The sequence below is a fragment of the Apaloderma vittatum genome, unplaced genomic scaffold (assembly GCF_000703405.1).
Source record: "Apaloderma vittatum isolate BGI_N311 unplaced genomic scaffold, ASM70340v1 scaffold21203, whole genome shotgun sequence".
NCBI classification, from domain to species: Eukaryota; Metazoa; Chordata; class Aves; order Trogoniformes; family Trogonidae; genus Apaloderma; species Apaloderma vittatum.
In genome coordinates this window covers 1-16,099 of record NW_009707754.1, presented here as the reverse complement: position 1 = coordinate 16,099, position 16,099 = coordinate 1, and the positions used below count along the sequence as shown (strand labels likewise).

Genomic DNA, 16,099 nt, shown 5'->3' with positions numbered 1-16,099 from the left:
GGTTCAGGCTGAGGAGGATGAGAAGCAGGAAAGGATTCCTGCTAGAAGCGCTGCTGTCTCTCTGCTCTTCCTATTTAGGTCCAGTTATATTCTCCTCCTCTTTCAACTTCTCTTGAATGTGCTGGTGCTCCTCTCTCCTGACACTGCACTACCCCAACCTGAAGGTATCCTGGAGGGCAAGAGAAAGCATTGTGGAGGTAGAAGAGCAGGCTGCAGCAGGGAGAGCTCCCCACTGCAGATCATGCTGTCTCCAAAAGGATGCTCTGTGGCATCTTAGGAGGTGGATGCGACTTCCATTCGAGAAGTATCAGACAACCAAATAATGGCTTAAAAAGCCATTTTTAGTTAAAAAGCTATTTTTTATATAAAAAGCTATCACATATTTAGGTGATCAGAAGTGCTTTTTTCTGATTTAGCACACGTACTAGATAGGAAACACACATATTAGATAGGGAAAAATAAAACAAAACAAAACCCTGAGTCAGAAAAAAGCAAAGTATCTATAAAATCTGATGTCATACAGCACAAAAGATTGTCCTGTGCAGTTTAAATGCTCACTGTAACTTCACAATGATTTTTTGCCTGGAACTCTAAAAATTCAGGAAAAGCACAGGATGTGAGATTTACTAGTTACAGGTGGTATTTTCAGGGGTTCTTATGAAGTGTTAGTCACACAAGTGAACTGAATAACTGTTCGTATTTAGCAGCAGCATTACTTAGTTGCATTGTCATGTGTTTTTACATCTTTAAAGTTACATCAATACAAGTAAATATTGTTGAAAGGTGCTATACACTGAAAATGAACAGGAAATGTCCTGAGAAATCCAAATTACCTTTCATCAAGGTAGATTCTCAGCTTCTTCCAATTTAGCGTTCTTGTGCAAAAGATAAACTTAGCTATTTCTTTCGGCGAATCGTCTAGTATGCCCTTGGACATGAAGTAGTTGACTCCCTGAGATAAAATACATGTATGTATGAATATGTTTGATCTTCATAATGTGTTTAGGAACAAGTACTGTACTTGGCAATGTAGGAACATAATCCTACTAATTAGTTGGCTTGTTTTTCAGAATGATTCCTCTTCCTCTAAATCACATATCAACATGCACTCTAAAAATTATAAACCAAATGCAAAGAAAAAATTTATAGTTATGGTTGAGATTTTACATATACTCACAGTAGGAAATTTAAAATTATGAACCCCGTAACGAGCATGATGGTTCTTTAATAATTTAACTTTCTAGACGCTATTTTGGTTTTCAAACTTTTGTAATTGTATTCAAAATGCTGTGGGGATCATAACTTTTAATTTCATAACTTCTGTAAATAAGAAAATCTTAGCCATAATGTGTTCAGTCTTTAATATCTTTCATTAAAACATAAATGTTCTCACATGTATATGATGTATCACATTCAAACAGATGCATTAAATGCATTTGTTTAAATGTGTAATAATGCAAATAAACACAAGCACGCTGATTTCAAAGCATAAATATCAACATATATAAATATGCATACACATAAATAAGAACACTGTGCCTAATATAAAAATGTAAGTTTAAAAAGATAGAACAATTGTGTATATTTTATATTCATATTATGATTTCCAGAATTTTCCACACTTTGCCAAGCACACATATCTTCTAGAATATACATGCCAGTTTTCATTTAAAAGTACTTCAGAGATATTCTGGATTTGTTCTGTTAATTGAAATACTCCAAAGCATAAAACTATTTTTCTTATGATCTCAGAAAGCAAAACCAACCTAATGGATTTTAAAAACGTTCACATTTTTCAACAACGGAAACAGAAACCTGAGAGAAAACTAACCAACCAGCTTCCGTCCAATTTGGCAGGGGCTGGGAGAGGTTCTGAGCACTTGTTACAATACTTAAGTACATTATCTGTCGACCATACTCTAATGCTGAAATAATGTCAAATACGTAGGACAGTGCATTTCTGCACAGGATAAGGTACCAAGGCCAAAATCTAAATCACCTTTAAAATATTCCTGAAATATTTTTTTCATAAATCTTCTGTTTTCAGACTTCACAGTATTTTACAAGTCTGCCCTTTTAGTTTACATTACATCTATAGAGATGAAGGGGCAACCTGTCATTTACTGTATAAACTAACTTCTGAGTGCTCTTCAATTTTGCTTAGAAATAAAGGACTGAGTGCAAGTTTGGGAAGTTGTTCTGTGAAGTGGATTAATAAAGCAAACTCTGTTATATCAAGCTAAAAAAAAATTAGAATATTTGCTTAAGATATCGGTAACACAAGTTAAAACCCAACAAACACTTGTAATAATATCTAGGTGATTTTACCAGTCCATAATTTTTTTGCTTATATATTTATAGATAATAGTAGTTAATCAGCATACTTTGTTGTTGTTGTTAAAAGAATGTTTATAAAACAAATACAAATATAAAGGTTTTATACAGGTAAGAGAAAAAGAATATCCTAGCAATTTTAGGCCCCATTTTAAAGAAGAATATTTATTTAGGACTGTAATGAAAAATGTATTGCACTATAAGCTTGAATTTAAGTCCAAATTAGATCATATTTAAGCTTGTCCAAAATATGGGTGGGCAACATAAGGTTAAGTGCTTTCCTGAATCAGAGCAAAGTAGGAAACTAAAAATAGGGTATCAAAATCAACGTCAATTGCATATTAATTCCTCAAGTATTCTGGCAGTTCATACAAGACTGGCAGCAGAACATCTCCTTTTACATATATCCTAACTTAACGAGGCTTATGCATTTGCTTCAGCAATAAGCACTCGCTTAAGACAACACAAACTGAAGCCTGGCAAGGAAGTCTCGGCAGCATTTCTGCTGCAGTTGTTTAACAAACACTTCTGCAACACATTCAGAAAATACCTGGCATGTCACAGATGAGGCAGGATGAAAATAATACCTTAATGGGCTGGTTTCTCTGTGACAGTAAAAGCCGTAAGTAATCTCTCTTGTGCACAAGATTTCCACTCAACGTAGGCTCTTCACCTGACAGGCTACCAAGTCTTAGCAAAGAGTTTCTCTAGTTCCCCCTCTCTCATCTAACCAAATATAACCCTTGACGACATTTTTCTCTCTGAATGCAGTCTCGTTATTGATTTTCCTCTTCTCCTTCACAAATAAACAAGGTACAAGTAAAATATACTTCAGCACATGCCATCATTTTTAGTTGCTTTTTATTTCTTCCTAAGCAACCAGAAATAGAAATAGAAAGCTGATTTCTCTTTAACATTCTTAAGTTTTGGCTCACGGCAAATGAAATTTATTTACAAGATTTATGGCATGCCATTGAATCTGCTTTTTGTAATACTGTAAACACTGCCTTGAATTCCTCTCAGAACCCGCACTTCAAATAAATCACTGTTGGTAGCTAAAATGGTTGCTTGTGGCAGGCATAGCAGCCGAAATAAGTAGCTCTACACTCTTAAAATCTATGTAAAGATTATTTATCAGTCATCTGGTGATTCTCTTAGGAAGCATTTGACTGAAGTCAGGTAGGCAGATCTGTGTCACTACCTACCAGGTCTGAAGATGTCTTTTTAACGCTTATGAAATGCTGCAGGATAAGCACACCCACCTAATTCTGATTCTGATTTAGTGGAAGAGTAGTTAGGTGAACAGAGCATGAGACAAGATTTCCAGTCGCTCTGTGTCTGCCTAACTTGTACTGGGGAGGCTGCTTGTCACTACAATGTTCTTAGCATTAGAGAATTAGGGAAGATGCCTTAAGGATACCCTGCCTTTGTGGCAAGACTGTTCCCACTAAATTTCAGACAGCTCCAGATAAAATCTTACTGTATGAAAGAGTTTATTTAAATTATATATGCAAATAACAATCATGATTATAGACTAATGGTAACAACAAAAGCCATATGTTGCATTTCTTTGTTATTTTTTCTAGTTGTTCCCTTTTTTCCAGACACAGTGCTTGTTTTACCAACCTATTCTATTGTAGCACTGGCACCCCTTGCCTGTTTTCTACCCATTTCCAAGAGTCTTTCCATTCGCTTATATCCATACAGGATATTTAAAATTGAAAACTTTTATTTTTTTGGTATTGTTTTTATTTCTGCATTGATTGTCTTCTGTGCTAAGAGGGCTTTCAGAACATATCAGTACAGCAATCAACGTTAAAACTTTTGTAGTTGCCTTTGAAACCTGTTTAGATATGTATATAAAACAAACTAGACATACCCTAAGGTAACAGCTTAGAAATTTTGGAATCGGTATTTTTCTACACATATACATGATTTCACTTTTTAATATTTAACTGGAATTGTCTGCAAAGTCAGAGCTAGGAGACAATACAGCTTTTCACCTAGTGCCTATTTGAAAGGAGTACAGGAAAATACAGGACAAATACATTTGTCAGTAAAGACAAATTTAATTTAATATTTGAAATTTCAAATTTCACATAAGTGGATGTACACATGCTCTATTTGTTTAGCTTAAATAGTTTTAAAAAGTGACTAAGAAAATAACTATTAGCATGTTAACATTAACATATTTAGGTGACAATTTTGTGAGTTATGCTTTTTGCATTTTGGTAGGATTATGTATGCATCAACATAGAATGCTGATTTCTTTCTAGTATGTATTTTATTAAAAAAGATGATTTTGATCACCAATAAAATTAAAACATTCTTAAATAAAACCTGAAGAAATACAGGAATTCAAGTTTAAACACTTGCTTAATTATCTAGATAAATTCTTTGGAGGCAGTGACAGTCATTTTATTCTGCATATAAGTATCTGGCATAGCAGAGCCTCAATTTCTAATTAGGGCTTCTAGGTAAAACTGACATTATTAGTAAATAATAATTAGACATGTATGCTATTGTCATTTCCATTTTTCTAGGGAAATGCAGTATCTTAATGTATTTCATGGTGCACGTTCTGGAACAAAATGAACAGTAATGTTATATTTTCTAATAGAAATTTTTAAGATTATTTTCCTAGATTTTGAATCAAGTCAGTTGGTGACAAATGAGGACACAATATAGAACATACATTTCAAACAGTGTCTCTTACACTGTATGTCTTTAAAGAACAGTCTCAGTGATACACGTTTATGGCAGCAGAAATCACATGTAAAATGTAGAAATATTTTTCATGTTACATAGAATTCATAACCAATAATTTACAAGATTAAAGTTCTCTGGCTTTAATGTAGAGTTTTGAAAGGTTTCAGCTGTCTGGTCAATTCTAACTTTTTAGACAAATCACACAAAAGAACTTCTTCCTTCTACAACATAGATACACTTTTTATATCCAAAGGACAGATAAATCAATGCATCTAAAAACTGGCTTGTTTAGTAGGACACTATGAAACACAGTAAGTTTTCAAAAAATCTGGTTAGCAATATAGAGCACAGTAAATATTCCATCATCTACAGAGACTGTCTATAATTACAAGTCAGGTAAGATAGCTTTATGCATTTATAATGAAGAGAAGGTCAGAAAAATGACCTCACTGGCAAAAACCAGGGGTAGTTGGTAATGAATGAGACAATCAGAAGAGCAGAAAACCAAGGTTAGTATAAGCACTGTCTTACTGTACTTTATTGTTATTATGCTAAGTAAAAGAAATCCTGACCTCTTTAAAGCCTGAGTGTTTTGGTACAGTCCAGTTTCCACTAGATACATAAAAATAAATGCTATTAAACAGAATGTATTAGAATCATTAAGAATGAAACAAAAGTTATATTTTCTTTCCTAACCAAAGGAGTCTCTTCTCCACCTTGAGTTCCAATTTTAAGTGCGTAACATAGCTCCACGTAACAAACTTGCCAAAATATTTTGTAGGGAGTTAGAACGAGGACACAAAACAGTGGGAAATAAGTTCTGTTTGCTTACAAATTCTGAGTTATAAGTGTATGAGATATGAAATGAGCATTGCATGAGAAACATTTCACATACACCATACACTCTTTAGAATAAAATACAGCAGAGACCACATAGGCAGATTAAACAACATAATATTCATATTCAGGTGTTAAAACTAACACTAAACCAGCCCCTCTCCCCAAAGAAACAAAAACCAAGTTCCAAAATCTTGGCTACAATGGTGCTGCCACATGAAAAAAAACCAAAGCCAACAGAAAAAAAAAAAAAAGAGAAACCAAACATGCACTGGAGGGTTGGGTTTGTTTTTTCAGATTATGTGTAATGTGATTAGGCACATCCCTTTGGCAGAATGTGAGCACCTGCCATGAATTATGCAAGCTCATGCACACAATCAATACATTAAATTACAGCAGATATCACAACACCATGCACACAACAATGGCTAACCAGAGAATCCTACCACAAAGTGTGTAGATGCTCTTCCCTACCCCGTGAGCCACCGCTAGCTCTGGAGCTGTTGCTGGGGAGCCTGGTTACCCATTTTTCATGACATGGGCGGTGTCCTTTGGAGAATCTTGCTCCTGTGGCTGTAAGTATTCCTATTTTTATAGTAATTTGATCAGGTCTGTTATCAAATGTAAAGCAGAGTTTGGCAGGAAATTCGGAGACACAGTTTGTAATAGTGGAATGTCATATCATATATTCCAGTACCAGTGTCCTTATAATAATAATTCTGCCAATATCACAGTCAAAAACAATAAAAGCAATAGTATTTGTGAATTCTCCTGAAACTCAGGCCCTGAATGATTCCTACCAGGCTATGGTGCTCCACAGGGAGAGAGGAACAGAAGCCCTTAGGAGATATCCTGAGGTTCTTGTCTCTCACTAGGCCTGAAGCAGACTGTTTGTACTACTGGTGTACAACACAACCATCGCGAACCCAGAAGTGCAGCATAACAATCTAATTTAGGTATACTATAAAGCTTTTTGTGAAGGCTCCAAATGTTTGAAACCTACCAAGATTACTTTAAATTAGGTTGGAATATAACAGCGTATCATAAACTAAGATAGTAAGTGAAAAATTACAGGAAAACAAATTGAAAGACAAAAAAAATTTGGGTGGATAATGCTGTTACCAATTAAAACTTGATACACTCTTGAAAACACACTGAAGTTATCTAAAAATTGCATTTCATTTGAAAAGCTTTAAATTTATTACTAAATGCACTAATTGCTGAAAATCAGTGCTAATCACTCAAGTGGCAAGGTGCTGATAAGATGTTTCAGCACTGCATATCACAGTTCAAGGCAGAGCTCTACCAGAGAAATTACAAAATACTGTAATTTGTGACTAATAAACATAATGGGTTTCTTTATTGAGCAGAATATGAGATAAAGCAAGAATTTAAACAAAATCACATTATAGTAATGATTCATATGACTGCTTTATTTATTTCATCCCACGGTCACAAGTTCATGTTTTCTGTATTATATCAGCCGAGTGAACTACTGGCTTCTAGAAGTATATCTTTCCATGTCTCTTAATCCTTTTCCTACTTTGGATTTATTCAATTACTACTTTCTTGTGTATGGTTAAATACAGGCGGGAAGTTAACGCTACTTTTTGGTCAGTATTAACTTCCTGCCTGTCCCTTCTTTGCCTAGGAAACATGAAGTAGGAGTCACAAATCTCTTTCGTACACAAAAAAGGCTGTCGATTGGGCATTAATTGCATCTCTCCCAGGCAAAAGCTGTCTACTCTCAAACTGTTTTCTTCTTTGAAAGGTGGCACAGCAAAAGTAGAAACTGACTTTTTCCAGTTAGTTACATGAATTAATAAATGGAAATCTTTTAGTTTGACATGAGGTATTTTTCTGAAAATAAATCTAAGTTGCTATATAGTTTAAGGAAAGATAAGGTTTATGCATAACAAACATCCACAGAAATCAAATCCAACTGATCTTTAAGGCAGTTCAGCAGTACATCTTTTTTATAATATTTCAGTATTTCTTCCTTGATGGTGGAAATATTTAAAAATTCCTTACAAGAAACCACAATTGCCATAGAAGTAATTCGCGTTACTTTGTACGTCATCTTGCTTTAACTGAAGCAGGATCAAATTCACCCTGCAAAATCATTTTAATTTATATAAGCATATCGTCAGCCTTTTAAAATTCACCGTCGTCTCTTTGGTTAGGATCTCTGCCTTATTCCTAAGTCAATATATGTTTATGAGTTTCTGGCATCTACAGGTCAGACCGCTGCATAGAGCACTTAAGAGGCAAGCCACGTAAATGATGTGCACAGGTACCATACACAGAAAAGGGCTGTAACTTAGTATAAATCATTCCTATGATAAACCAAACACTTATTAAAACTTGGCTTTTTAATATAGCTATAATTATAAAGCAATCAAAATTTATTACTGTTTAATCACAGTTTTTTACCATCAGCAACAGTCCACTTACCTCATCAGGGTTGGCATTAAAGGTGAGACTGCCCTCATCTAGCTGCATATACAATTTTCTAAAAGAAAATCCTAGAGGTGGATTCTTATTGTATATAGAACAGTGACCCCAAGTGGATTTGCACAACCTATGAAAACAGAATTAGTCTATTATCAAAATTCCTTTTTGTATTTCATGTATTTTACAGCAGTAAAATGTAATCAACACTTCAAAGCCAAATATTCAAATTATAGGGGGTTAGAAATAGGTTGTTTGTAACGGTTATTTAGCCTTTTGCATGTGTGTTTCTGAAGTCTTCAATTATATGATTATTGTTTTTTTTCTCAGGCAAGTTTTGATGTATTTGAGTGCAAGCTCAAAACATATCCCAGTAGGTGGCACCATAACGACACGCACACAGCTAAGACCTACAGCACTCCCAGGATCTGAACACTGGATAATGGCAACAAGCTTTGATCCAGGGAATTTCTTTGTATTTAGTGCAGTTCTGTTACCAAGAACCAAGTACAACACAATGCATACCCACATACATAAACTTAGGTCAGGAGGATCTTCCTCCTGCAGCAGCATGACAGACTCAAAAAATGTGTTTATTTTCTTGTGCCTCAGTTATGCAGTGAATAGCACACCACATCTGCACAAAACTATGCCACTAACTCACCACTTGTTTTCTGTCTGTCCTTTTTTACCTGATTCCTTTTTCCAATCCTGACCAGTCTAACTATGTGATCCAGCCTCAGCCCTTTCTATCTTCCATCAAGTCTCAGTTTTCCATCCCACCCTGATTCCAGATCTTAGTTCGTGGGTTTCTGGCCCTCATCTCAATCTCCTTGATGACACTATCTGAAATTCCCTTGAACTTTCACTTTCTGGATACTCTGTTTGTTACTCAGATTCCTTACTGAATGGGTAGTTCTGCTTCAACATCTCTATTATATTAACTCTGTTAATATTAGGCACAATGCTCAGGACCCAGCAGGTAACCACTGAGGACAAGAAAGCCACTTCGTTTTCAGTTCAGGAACCCAGGTCTTACTTGGGTCGAGTTCAGAACTGCAGCTACAGGTCTTGTCAAACCCTAAACTCAAACATATCCAATATGTGTGGAATATTGAAGACTAAGAAGTCTACAGAGATCACACAAATTGATATTTTATTAATTTGCTGAATTGGGACACATTTTCACTACTGAAGTGAGGGGAGTTTTCTGAAGATTTCATTAAAAATAACTGAACTATTTTCCAGGACGATCTCTGACGAAAAGCTGTATCTCCCACCCACCCCGTATGTTAAGAATATATGCTGCATACAATTAAGAAGCTCTAGTATATTCAACCTTTAGTCCAGGGAATTTACTTCTACTTAGCGTGATTTTGAGACCAAGAACTGAATACAATACAATGCATATTGATACACATAAACTTAGAAGCTTAGCAGGATCTTCACTATAATTCCTGTTTCCTGCCAAGACAACAGCGCTGAACAGCAGAACTACTATGTTCTAAGTGGCTAAGAAGTTATAACTGAATTATTCTATTGCTGACTTCATAAAGCATGATAGGAAGGAATGTTGTTAAATTCAAATGCAGAGGGGCAAAGAAATGGATGAGGGAAGGAAGAGATGTAGAGCATAATGGAAGGAAAAAGAAACAGGACCCAAACAACAACCGAACTATTAGAGTAATACCACTTACTGTCTCCTAAGTTAAGGAGTAAGGATGTGTTGTGAAAGAAGGTGCAAGTTATGTTTACCATCTACTTGAAGGTAAGTCTGATTCCATGAGTCTTTCCTAGTGTTGATATCAAATATCAACGAAAATATTTTTAATTAAATTTTGATCTTACACTATTTGATAGAATGTTCCTTTGTTATTTTCTGGGCATACAAGCTCTGCATATGTTATATAAATGTGATTCAACTATTAGACTTCAAAAATTCCACTTGACGCATGTGCAGAACTGACCTTTTCTTTTCACCTTCTATCACCGTGCACTTAAGTTGCTCCAAGACAGGTATAGTAGATGAGTTCTTATCCCTTTCTACCCTTCAGCTGAATAGGTTTGCGTGCTCAAGCTAGATATTTGTGTGAAGCTCAGAGAAGTAATAATATAAATTTTTGAGATGTGCTCTGAGCTAATATGAAAGCAAAGACAAGTCCTAGCTTTTTCCCCATAATATATTAAACAACATGTGTACTAATAAACATGTACAGTTGTACCAAGCACACCTGAGTATGTAGCAAACTCCATCAATACCCAATAGTCATTAGAAATCCAAAATAACAAGTTTTTGAACTATATACGTTTTCCCTATGTCAAACCTCGTTTAACTTAGGAAACCTTTGCTAGGGTTAGAATGACAATAAAAATGTATTGAGACAAATTTAAAATCTAATAATTATTCTTACTAAGTCCAAGTGCTAAGTTGTTTTATTTCTTTGCTTACCCTTGCCAGAGAAGCTCATCATTGGCAAGATCCTGCCAGACGCATGAAGCTAGACAGAGATCAGTTGCATTCAGGTACGACAAAATGGTAAAACTAAGCTCTGGTGGCAGCATTTCCAGGTTAATGAATCCTTCTTGCTCTTTAGATTTTCTCGTCTTCAACAGATGGTAGATGTCAATGCCTCCTTGGGCTTGTTTGCGATGGCTGGTACTGGAAACACTGTTAGTAGCTATCCTCCTACCATGTTCTCTGGTGAGATAGCCTTGCCCACTGTATCCTTGGTGCTGCAGTTGCTGGTTCCTAGCAACTCTCCAGAGTCCCTGACCCATCTGCAAGCCTGCTGGACATAAAATCCGAATTAAATATTGTCAGCTATTTGAAAGTATTTGTAAGACAGACTTAGTACACACTGGAGAAATAAAATTCTAGGAGTGATCTGAATAGGAAAAAAAATAGTTTTGTCACAGTTACATTAACTATGTAATCTGTCTCCAGCGGAGCATCTGAATAAGTACTAAAAACAAAAAAAAACCCCCAAAAATGAAAAGATTTTTTCAAAAATTTCTCTGCTTGAAGAGAGGTATTTCTCACCTCCATCCCTGGAAAGGTGAGGGAATAACTTATCCTTGGTGCTGTCTCTGGGCAGATCAAGGATAAGAGGATCATTAGGAGCAGTCAGCATGGTTTTGCCAAGGGGGAGTCATGTTTGACCAACCTGAGAGCCTTTTATGAAGATGTAACCAAGTGGATGGATGGTGGCCGTGCAGTGGATGTGGTTTATCTGGATTTCAGCAAAGCATCTGACACTGTCTCCCACAGTACCCTCATAGCTAAACTGAGGAAGTGTGGTCTGGATGACCAAGTAGTGAGGTGGGTTGTTAACTGGTTGAAGGGAAAAAGTCAGAGAGTTGTGGTCAATGGGGCAGAGCCTAGTTGTAGGCCTGTGTCTAGTGGAGTCCCTCAGGGGTCAGTACTGGGACCAGTGCCCTTCAATATATTCATCAATGACCTGGACGAGGGATTAGAGAGCGCTGTCAGCAAGTTTGCTGATGACACAAAACTGGGAGGAGTGGCTGACACACTAGAAGGCAGTGCTGCCATTCAGAGAGACCTAGACAGGTCAGAGGGCTGGGCAGCATAGAATTTTGCACCTGTGAAAGAACAACCCCATGTGCCAGCGAAGGTTGGAGACTGAACTGCTGGAGAGCAGTGTAGGAGAAAGGGACCTGGGGGTCCTGGTGGGCAGCAGGATGACCATGAGCCAGCAATGTGCCCTCGTGGCCAAGAAGGCCAATGGCATCCTGGGGTGTGTTAGAAGGGGAGTAGCTAGTAGGTCAAGAGAGGTCCTCCTCCACCTTTGCTCTGCCCTGGTGAGGCCACATCTGGAATATTATGAACAATTCTGGGCCCTCAAGAGAGACAGGGAACTGCTTGAGAAAGTCCAGCGCAGAGCCACAGGGATGATGAAGGGAGTGGAACATCTCCCTTGTGAGGAAAGGCTGAAGGAGCTGGGTCTCTTTAGTTTGGAGAAGAGGAGGCTGAGGGGTGACCTCAGGAGGACAGAGCCAGGCTCTTTTCAGTTATGTCCAATGACAGGACAAAGGGCAGTGGATACAAGCTGGAACACAGGAGGTTCCACAAAAATATTAGAAAAAACTTTTTCACTGTGAGGGTGCCAGAGCCCTGGAACAGACTGCCCAGGGAGGTTGTGTAGACATTAAAAACCTGTCTGGATGCATTCCTGTGTGACCTACTGCAGGTGATCCTGCTGTGGCAGGGCGGTTGGACTAGATGATCTTTTGAGGTTCCCTCCAACCCCTGACATTCTGTGATTCTGTGTACTGGCAGAATTCACAATGAGCTTCGGAAATAGTATCAAATATTATCTATGTTCCACACAAGTTAAGATGTCTTAACCAATAGAATATTTGGAACTATTATCTTCAAACTTCCTTTAACATTTAATAAAAATAACTTATTTAGAGTCAATGAAGTACTACAAAACGTAAGGAGAAACAAATATGTACTGATTAGCACATGAAACTAGGCTGTGATTGACATTAATACATAGCTTAATTAGTTCAATGATACTGCAGTAATGATTCAGTTTCTTCTTTCTGAGAACCCAAAACATTTTCAAGCTTTCTGGCATAGTAGCATAAAAACTTCAGATTAAGGCTTCTATATCTTACTTATCACTGTGTTTGTTCTTTTTTTGTCAAACTTTGCTGCAGATGGTAATATAGAGAACAGATCCTGAATGATAGTCAGTTATCAAGATTTCTGAAAGCCACAACTCAAATTTCAGTAACCAACCGTATTTACCAAGAGGGAAAATTAAAGTATGATCAATCCTATGAATTCAGTATGGGAATGTCTTAATCCCATTACAGGTAGTGTATATATGGTGATCTAACCTATTTTTCAACCTTTGCTATAATGACAGATCAGTAAAGTGATCATACTAGGAATCTACAGGTTCCTGATGCTGACTTTCAAAAAAGAAACACTTAGGGCCTAGTCTAGTAGGATCTCACAGGGATTTGAAATTGTGTATGTTCTATTAGCACATGGAAGTAAAAATGAGACTTTAACACTGTTAAAGGCTGGACATGAATGGAAACTGTTCTACGTAAGCAGAAAAAAAAAAAGCCATAGATATGATGATGGATTATGGGAGAAAAATGGAGACATTACAGAAAAAAAAAGCATGGAAGTAAACAAAAGACACAGGTTCAGCTGGCTGGTGAAGCAGTTATATAAATAAGCAGCCATTCAGAGGAAGCTCCATAATTCATTTATCCATGAGGCCACAGTTGTGAAGAAACTGCAGTCACATGCATTATATTCAATTTAGTAATACACAATATTTTACATAAATTCATTATTATTTTTATCTTTTTTTGTTATATATTTGGCTTAATTATTTTACTATACAGTGGCAGGTTAAACCATGAGCAACTGCTATAAAGCATCAGGCAAGTTTAAGAAGCTTACTGAGTCACACCATATATAGCATATACAACTGGCTGCAAGACTGTAGGCAAATAATATATTCTCATTTTCTGGAGACCAGCAAAAGATTTTTGGAAGGCCTTAGGGCTACTGGTAAAGTTGCTTCACAAGAGGAAGCTGTACCACCACCTGCCCTTTAAAAAGTGGCAACACAAGGATGAGCAGTCTGATGAAAGTCGGCCTTGGTAATTCATGCTGGTGTTTGCAATTCATTTATGAAACTTCTAGCCATTAAAAAAATAAAAAATTCTTCACACGATGAAGAACGCTGCTTTTATTTTTCATTGCCTAAGTAGATTAAGAAGTAGCAACTTTTTAAAAAGAGACACTCCCAGACCTGCAGTTGCTCAGTGCCACCTTCTGGTTTTCAACAACTTTATCTCTCCACAGAGAAGGAAGTTACTAACCTTCATATCAAAAGAGAATCACCAAGCCTTGTTTACATTAAAACCAAGAGCTATCAAATGAATCAGTGGTATGTGTGCCAGAACCGGCATTTGGGACTACAAGAATAAACCCATTGAGTCTCCTGCCATTCCACTCCAGCTGCTGCTGGTTTTGCCACTGCTCAGCAGGCAGAGCATGCACTGATGTGCAGCAAAGAACTGAGCTAAAAACTGGGGTGTGTGGGTAGGCAGCAATAGCCAAGCACTGGAAGGAGACTGCCTTAAGGGATGAAAAGAGCAGATGTGGAATATTTCTGAGCAAAGATGGCATTTCAAAAAGGGGTATATCCACTGCCCTAGAGGACTCAATTAGTACAAAGCTCCTATTTTGCTAGGCACTGTATATGACCTTGTTAAGTACAGTACTTATTAGATACCTCTAAATATCTTGTGAGGCTTCAAACAGTTCTTGACCTTAGCCCCGTGAGTAAACTGAACACTGCCAACACGGCATTACACTTTCAAATATGCAGGTGCCACCTTTAGAGGCTATGTTCACTCTCAAAGATATCAGATGATCTGAATAACTGAATTATAATGATCTTCCAATTGAATTATGTAAAAAACCCAGGGTTTTGAATGAGTTAAATGTATACATACACCTGTACATACAACTCAAATATAACTCGCACACTTTCTCAGTGTAGCTTTTCATGCAAAACCAAAGTTGGCTGGAAAATAAAATGTTTGTAATTCCTCATCATTCTTGTCGGCACTCACAGAGTTTTTCTTCCCACTCTAAAGTTAATTGCTACATCACCAACAACATAAGCACTTCTAGATTATTTGACACGTGGCTCCAAGACAGAAAAAAAAATACTACATCATTCAAGATATTAGCCTTCTTATAACGTACTCACATACTTGTAGAGAAAATACCACTGTAAAATCGTAAAAGACTATTTTAATATAAAAAATGCTAAAAACTTATGTATTTGCTATTTTAAGTACCAACAGAAGAAATTTCAGAGAAGAAACAGTGAGGCCCAATTTAAACAACTCTAGAACCAGCTGTCAGTAATCCACAGGCCTTAATATATGTGCGGCTATTCCGCACCTTATATGCCATTTGTTAGTTCACATCTGATTTTCCTCATTACAGAATTACTTGCAACTTTGTCATAATCCAGGATGAACTCTTTTGAGAACTCGCTTGTAAACCAAGATGAGTAAGCTTGTTGTTATTACAAAGCCTTCTAAGTAATAGCATCCAGAAGTATATTTTTTTGGAACAGGTTGCCCAGAGAAGTTGTGGAAGCCCCATCGCTGGAAGCGTTCAAGGCCAGGCTGGATGGGGTTTTGAGCAACCTGGCCTAGTGGGAGGTGACCCTGCCCATCGAAGGGGAGTTGGACCTAGATGATCTTTAAGGTCCCTTCCAATTTAAACCATTCTATGATTTTCTTTTGAATGTACATTTTCAATTTTCAAATTCAAATATATGTTTCCAAACTGCCAGTTATGTAACTTTATCTAATAATTGGAAACTCTTGATTGCTTGACTGTGAGAACTATCACAGTAAAAATAACATCAAGCTTGTTTATAAATTGCTGATCTTCTCTGTCTCTGCCTGATATCTATCAATAGAGTCTGATTTCAATGTTAATCATGTGTTCTTCATGTTACTTTGTCACTGCATAACAAATTCTTTTGCAATGCTGAAGAGCATGACAGGATGCTAAAAGCCAAACGCAATGTAGATTAACGCCGTACCGGTACTGCCTTCTGCTTTATTAAAAAAACACCCCACAACACACCCTCCGCTTTCCGGTAGCCAAGCCCTGCAGATGCTGCTTCCCTCCTTTCACGTTGCCGAAACTGAAGCTTCGTTCACCGCAGCTGCATTCGCAACCGAGGCC

At 37.0% G+C, this 16,099-nt stretch overlaps 1 protein-coding gene across 1 annotated transcript in view; it reads right to left on the bottom strand.

Annotated features, from left to right (window-relative positions):
- The window catches only part of FBXO8 (F-box protein 8), a 13,544-nt gene extending 2,430 nt beyond the window's left edge, over nt 1-11,114 (bottom strand). Inside the window, exons 1-3 of the mRNA XM_009866326.1 lie at nt 10,781-11,114; nt 8,335-8,461; nt 834-952 (exon numbers count right to left, since the gene is read on the bottom strand). Of these exons, the coding sequence (XP_009864628.1) occupies nt 834-952; nt 8,335-8,461; nt 10,781-11,109 (575 nt within the window). The 5' untranslated portion in view covers nt 11,110-11,114. The remainder of the gene's footprint in view (nt 1-833; nt 953-8,334; nt 8,462-10,780) is intronic.
- Nucleotides 11,115-16,099: the final 4,985 nt, after the last annotated feature.